The 6,577-nt window shown below is 48.7% G+C and overlaps 2 protein-coding genes across 2 annotated transcripts; both read right to left on the minus strand.

Annotated features, from left to right (window-relative positions):
• Positions 1 to 885: 885 nt before the first annotated feature.
• LOC115966211 lies at positions 886 to 3,291 on the minus strand. Its single transcript, XM_031085462.1, has 4 exons — positions 2,654 to 3,291; positions 2,214 to 2,266; positions 1,559 to 2,132; positions 886 to 1,258 (listed from the first exon to the last, which is right to left on the minus strand). The coding sequence occupies exons 1-4, from the start codon at positions 3,289 to 3,291 to the stop codon at positions 886 to 888; spliced, it is 1,638 nt and encodes a 545-aa protein (XP_030941322.1).
• A 1,320-nt stretch (positions 3,292 to 4,611) lies between these two features.
• On the minus strand, positions 4,612 to 5,046 carry LOC115966223. The gene has a single exon (XM_031085471.1). The coding sequence runs from the start codon at positions 5,044 to 5,046 to the stop codon at positions 4,612 to 4,614; it is 435 nt and encodes a 144-aa protein (XP_030941331.1).
• Positions 5,047 to 6,577: the final 1,531 nt, after the last annotated feature.

Here is a 6,577-nt window from a genome sequence, read left to right on the forward strand (position 1 = left end):
GTAAATGGAATGATACCCCAAAACCTATTGCGCGGTGCTTTGGATAATCCGAGAGTGACAATGGATTTAATGTTTGTAAAGGGTTAGGGTCCCCATATGTTCGGCGATTTTGATCCTGCCGAGGATGATGTTTTTGTCCTTTACCCTTTTATTCCTTTGTGACGATAAGGTTTCCACTTGCTCGACAATTAGTCGAGCCGAGGGCCAGGTTTCTGTCCTTAGCGCTTTTAGTGATACTGTTTCCACCTGCTCGGCGATTTTAATCGAGCCGAGGGCCAGGTTTCTGTCCTTAGAGTTTTTAGTGATAAGGTTTCCACCTGCTCGGCGATTTTAATCGAGCCGAGGGCCAGGTTTCTGTCCTTAGAGTTTTTAGTGATAAGGTTTCCACCTGCTCGGTGATTTTAATCGAGCCGAGGGCCAGGTTTCTGTCCTTAGAGTTTTTAGTGATAAGGTTTCCACCTGCTCGGCGATTTTAATCGAGCCGAGGGCCAGGTTTCTGTCCCTAGAGAGTTTTTTATTTGCAATTCTCTTGGTGTGCAATTATGGAATCAAAAACAGCATATACAAGCAACTCCATCATAATTTTGATTTTAGCAAAATACAAGTTTTGGCTTACACGGATGGTCACGCGTAGAACTTCTTTAAGTTGTTGGCATTCCATGGCCTGGGAAGCGGCCTCTAGTCAAGGTCTTCCAAGTAGTAGGCCCCTGCATCGGCGATGGCGGTAACTCTATACGGTCCTTCCCAGGTTTAAGCAAGCTTCCCTGCAGCTATGTCTCACATGTTTCCCACGACCTTTCTTAGTACCAATTCTCCGGCACTGAATTCCTTCCCCTTTACATCTCGGTTGTATATTTGGGCTAGTTTCTGCTGATACTCGGCGAGTCATATGATTGCAACCTCCCTGCATTCTTCTAGCCAGTCCAAACGCTCCATCATCAGGTCGGCGTTCTGGGTGGGGTCAAACCCCACGACCCGTGCACTGCATAAGCTCACCTCGGTTGGTATCACAGCCTCCGCGCCGTGTGTCAAAGAGAAAGGGGTCTCGCCCGTGGATCTTCTGAAGGTCGTACGGTAAGCCCATAATACATTGGGTAGCTCTTCAGCCCATCTTCCTTTTGCCTCGTCCAACCTCCTCTTGAGCCCGTTCAAAATCGTCTTGTTCACTGCCTTAGCTTGGCCGTTGCTTTGGGGATAAGCAGCGGTTAAATACTTGTTCCTGATGTCGAGAACGTTGCAGAAGGCCTGAAAAGCTTTGCTATCGAACTGTAGCCCATTGTCTGTTACTAGCGAATTTGGCACCCCAAACCTTGTCACTATGTTTTTCCATACAAACTTTTTTACGTCAACATCCCGGATGTTGGCCAAGGCCTCGGCTTCTACCCATTTTGTGAAGTAATCTACAGCCACTAATACAAAACAGCGGTTTCCTGTTGCTCGGGGGAATGGGCCGAGGATGTCAAGCCCCCATTACACAAACGGCCACAGGCTGCTAACGGGGTTCAGACGACCTGCTAGTTAATGGATCAAAGGGGCGTGCTTTTGACACTGTTCGCACCTCCGGACATATTCGGCGGCATCCTTCTGCATCATTGGCCACCAAAACCCCTGGGTCATCGCTCTATGCACTAAAGATCGTCCCCCAACATGGCCGCCACACACTCCCTCATGTAGCTCGGTTAGAAGCTCGCTTACTTTCTCGGGATGTAAGCACAAAATGTAAGGGCCTGCGAAAGACCTTCGATACAGTTTGTGATCCGAAGACAACCAGTACCAGGGAGCTACCCGACGAATCTTTTTGGCCTCGTCTTCATCATTCGGAACTTTATCCTCGGCAAGGAAATCTATGATCGGGTTCATCCAGCACGAATTGGCCACCGCTACCTTTGCAACCTCCACTCTGGCTTGGTCTTGAATACTCTTCACATTGATACTTGGCTCCCTTATAAGCTCTATTGTGACTAGCCGTGGCGTATCCTCAGTAGCCGATGAAGCTAACGTGGCTAGTGAGTCGACGTGTTTGATTTGTGACCGACCTACCTGGGACACCTTTACCGTTCCGAATTGACCGATAATCTGCTTGGCTGCACTTAGATAAGCTTTCATTCGAGAGTCTCGAGCTTCAAAGCTTCCTATGATTTAATAAACAACCAGCCGAGAGTCTGAATAAATCTCAACATCTTTTGTGCCTAAATGCAATACGGCCCTCAAACCGACCAGTAGGGCCTCATACTCGGCTTCGTTGTTTGAAGCTTTAAATCCCAATCTGAAGGAGTGTTCCAATCATATGCCCTCCGGGGTGATTATGACAATACTAGCCCCGGCCCTCATAGCATTTGAAGCACCGTCTACAAATACCTTCCACGAACGAATTTCTGCATTACAGATTACCTTGCCGTCGTTTTTAGGTGTGAATTCTGCGATGAAATCTGTAAGAACCTATCCCTTCACCGAGTTTCTCAGTCGGTACCTTATGTCAAACAATCCCAATCGAGTCCCCCATTTGGCAATTTGGCCCGTGAAGTCTGATCTCTTTAACAGTGACTGCAATGGATACTCGGTGAGGACGAACACCGTATGAGCCTGGAAGTAATGTGGCAACTTCCTAGTAGCGTGTACCAGGGCTAAAACCAACTTCTCCAGGGGCAGGTACCTTGTCTCGGCATCTACCAAGGTTTTGCTTATGTAATACACTGGCATCTGTACTCCTTGATCCCTTAGTAACACAGCACTTATGACATGGTCGGTGACTGAGAGGTACATAAACAAATCCTCCCCGGGCTCCGGGGCTGTCAACCTTGGCGACTTTGCCAAGTATTCCTTCAGCTCTCGAAAAGCCTCATCACATCCCTCGTCCCAATGAAACCCCTTCCACTTCTTCAGAAGTTGATAAAATGGCCGGCAATGATCGGCGAATTTGGAGATGAATCGGTTTAGGGCGGCTAACATCCCGGTAAGCACTTGCACTTCCTTGGGATTGCTTGGTGGTCTGAGACAGTTCACGGCCTCTATTTGGTCGGGGTTTTCCTCTATTCCCCGAGTAGAGATCAGATAACCCAAGAACTTGCCAGCCCCCACACCGAAAGTGCACTTCTCGGCATTCAGGCGCAATTTATCCGCCGTAGTATCTCGAATACTCCCCGGAGGTCTTCCGTATGTTGTGACTCTTTTCTGCTTTTTTACCACCATGTCGTCAATGTATACTTCAACCATGCATCCAATTTTTTCTCGAAACATTCTCGTCATCATTCGCTGATACGTGGCCCCAGCGTTCTTCAATCCAAACGGCATGACCTCGTAGTGATAGTTTGCACTCGGGGAGATAAATGCTGTCTTTTCTTGATCCTCGGGCGCCAAGGCAATCTGGTGGTAACCCTGGAAAGCATCCAGGAAGCTCATACTCGGTTGCCCATACGTGGCGTCTACTAGTTGGCGTCTACGGTTGCCCATCCTTAGGACACGCCTTGTTCAAGTCTGTGAAGTCCACACAAACTCTCCATTTACCGTTCTTCTTCTTCACTACAACTGTATTTGCTAGCCATCTCGGGAAGAATATTTCTCTTATCACTCTGGCTTCCTTCAGCTGCTAGACCTCCAAGTTTACTGCATCGACATGTTCCTTTGACGTTCTTCTCGGTTTTTGCTTCTTCGGGGGAAATGATGGGTCCACGTTGAGTTTGTGGACAATGAACTCGGGATCTACGCCAGGCACTTCATACGGGCTCTAGGCAAAAACGTCTACGTTCTGCAAAAGGAACAACAACATCTCTACCTTTTCTCGGTCATTCATGCTTGTACCTATTTGGAAATACCTGTCAGTATCTGGAAAAATTCTAACCTTCAATACCTCCTCGGCCACGTCCGCCCCCGTTTCCCCTCGGGGTTTCTGTAATTGCTATAAAGTTTCTTTCTTGGTCTGCTCTGCTTGTCCGAGCTGTTCACTTTTCCACCTGACCGCGGCGACAAGACACTGCCTCACCACTTGTTGGTTCCCTCTCACCTCGGCGACTCCATACTCAGTGGGAAATTTTACTTTCACGTGAAGGGTGGACAGAACAGCCTTCATTGCGTGAATCCACGACCTCCCCAGAATTGCGGTATATGGTGAGAATGATCGGACTACTATTAAGGTCACTATAACTCCCTTGCCTTCCATGTCCACCGGGAGAGAGATTTGTCCTTCGGGAATCACGACTCTCCCGTCAAATGAGACCAGCGGCGTGTCATATTTCACCAAATCCTGGGTCTTTAATCCGAGCCCTTCGAACAGGTCTAGGTACATGATGTCAACCCTGCTTCTTTGGTCTATCATCACCCTCTTCACCAAGAACCTGCTTATTCGAGCCGTTACCACCAATGCATCGTCATGAGGTTGGACCGTCCCTTCCAAATCGTCTTCTCCGAACGAGATGGTCAACCGTTCAACTTTCTTCTTCTTCTCGACTGAATCTCTTTCCATGCAAGCCACTGTCAATACCCTTTTTGTTGCTGCCGTTCCTCTTGGTGCAGTGTGGATGACTTCAATCACCCCCAATGGTGGTGGGAGGGGGTTCCTTTTCTGTTGGATGCCCTGGCCGACTTCTCAGTCAGTGGAGTCTACTACAAACTCTTTCAGGTACCCTGCCTTACTAGCTGCCCGAGGTGATCTTTTAGTACCCGACACTGCTCGGTAGTGTGCCCTTTGTCTCTATGGTATGTGCAGTATAGGTTTTGGTTCCTCCAAGATGGGTCACCCCCCATTTTGTTTGGCCACCTGAAGAATGACTCGTTCTTGATCCAATCTAAAATTTTGTGCACGGGCTCTTTGAACGCCACATTAACTCCTTCAATTTGCACCTCTGGTTCCTGCATTCTGAAGTCCTTTTTAGGTCTTGCCGGCACAACGCCTTGCCGAGATCTCCCGAGTAACGGAGCTTTCCCCCTGTTCTGCAGCCGATCATCCTCCAAGCGTTTGTACTCCTCTATGCGTCTCATAAGTTGCCTCATATTCTTGGGAGGTCTTTTCGTCAATGACTCCCGTAATTCAAAGTCTTCGAGGAGCCCCATCCTGAAGGTGCTTGCCGCAATTTTCTCATTTCCTCCACCAATCTCGTTGTAGAGTTCCCAATACCGGCTGGCATAACTCCGAAAGGTTTCTCCGACCCTCATCTTTATGGAAAGTAGAGCGTCCACCGGTTGTGGCACTCGGCTGCATGTCATGAATCTACTGCCGAACTCTTGAATCAGCTCAGCGAAGCTACGAATGGAGCCCTTTCGTAACCCATTGAACCATCTTAGGGCTGTTGAGCCGAGACTGGAGGGGAATACCTTACACATCAACGCATCATTGTATGCATGCAAGGACATCATGTGGATGTAATGACTGACATGCTCCACAGGGTCTGTCTTCCCATCGTAGGAATTGAAGGGCGGTCGTGTAAATCTACTCGGCATAAGGGCCCGTTCAATCTCATCGGAAAGCCATTCGTAAGGCTCGACTCATGGTGTCCAAGGCAGCATTGTGGGGCTGCCGTTCCTCCGGTGATTCTGACCCTCGGTCATCATATCCATGCGACCGTGAACGGTCCTGGTGATGACGTGTCTCTCGGGAGTGCCAGTGTGACTCTTGAAAGCGTGATTGGTTTTGGAATCGTTGCGTACCAGGTCGACTGGAGCCCTTCTCGCCCCAGTTTCTTCTTTGTCGGAGGTTGCGATTCCTTTCTTGGCGTCGACTCTTTGCTTCCAGCTCTAGATCCACTACCAATCTGCGCAACCGCTCTAGTTCTCGGTCTTTATCATCATACTGCCTATGCGCCGAGACACCCGAAACTGTTCGGTGGGTCTAATCCGACCCTTCTCCCAATCCAGACCTTTCCTCTCCTCTGGGGTGCTCCCTATCCTCCTACCATTTCTGCCTTCTCTCCCTCCATGTTGATCCCCGAGAAGATCCTATGAAACTGCTCGGTGCACGCCCTCCCAAACGCTCCTCGAACATTTCCCTTGTTTGAGTCTCAGTTGAACCACAGTTTCGTAGGAGAGCCCCACGGTGGGCGCCAATTGTAGGAACCGGAGGTGAGATTGTTGGGCTTGAACTCACTTGGGCTCACAATTTATTTGTAGAGTGGGCTTCAAGATTTCCTACTCTAAGTCGTTCTCAGCAGAGAGACTCAAAGCAATATTCATTCTCTCTTCCTCCTTGACTGTTTTTCTCTCTTTTTCCTAAACCCCTTCCTCTTCCCAAACTTCTGCTATTTATAGCTAAGGTTAGTGGGGAGATTATGATTACAGCCACTGCTAGTGCTATTGAAGGTCCAATATTATCTGTTTTAAGTGGGTGTTTAGGTGAGAATGGGATGCAACAATTATGGCCTTGGAACTTGGTTCCAGCTTAGTCAATTGTGCTCAGTAATGCAGTGTCTCGAGCATTTCATGATTTTCCTGGACACAGTTCATATGCTTGTTCAGGAAAGCTTATGTCGAACACTTCTCAGGATTCAAGACCCAAAACTTGTTTTTACATGAAGGCAGTTTCAAGAAGGGGTTAGGGCAATGGGGCCGTTCCGTTCGGCCTAGGCCCAGGGCCCATATGGGTCTTGGG

The sequence above is a fragment of the Quercus lobata genome, chromosome 2 (assembly GCF_001633185.2).
Source record: "Quercus lobata isolate SW786 chromosome 2, ValleyOak3.0 Primary Assembly, whole genome shotgun sequence".
NCBI lineage: Eukaryota > Viridiplantae > Streptophyta > Magnoliopsida > Fagales > Fagaceae > Quercus > Quercus lobata.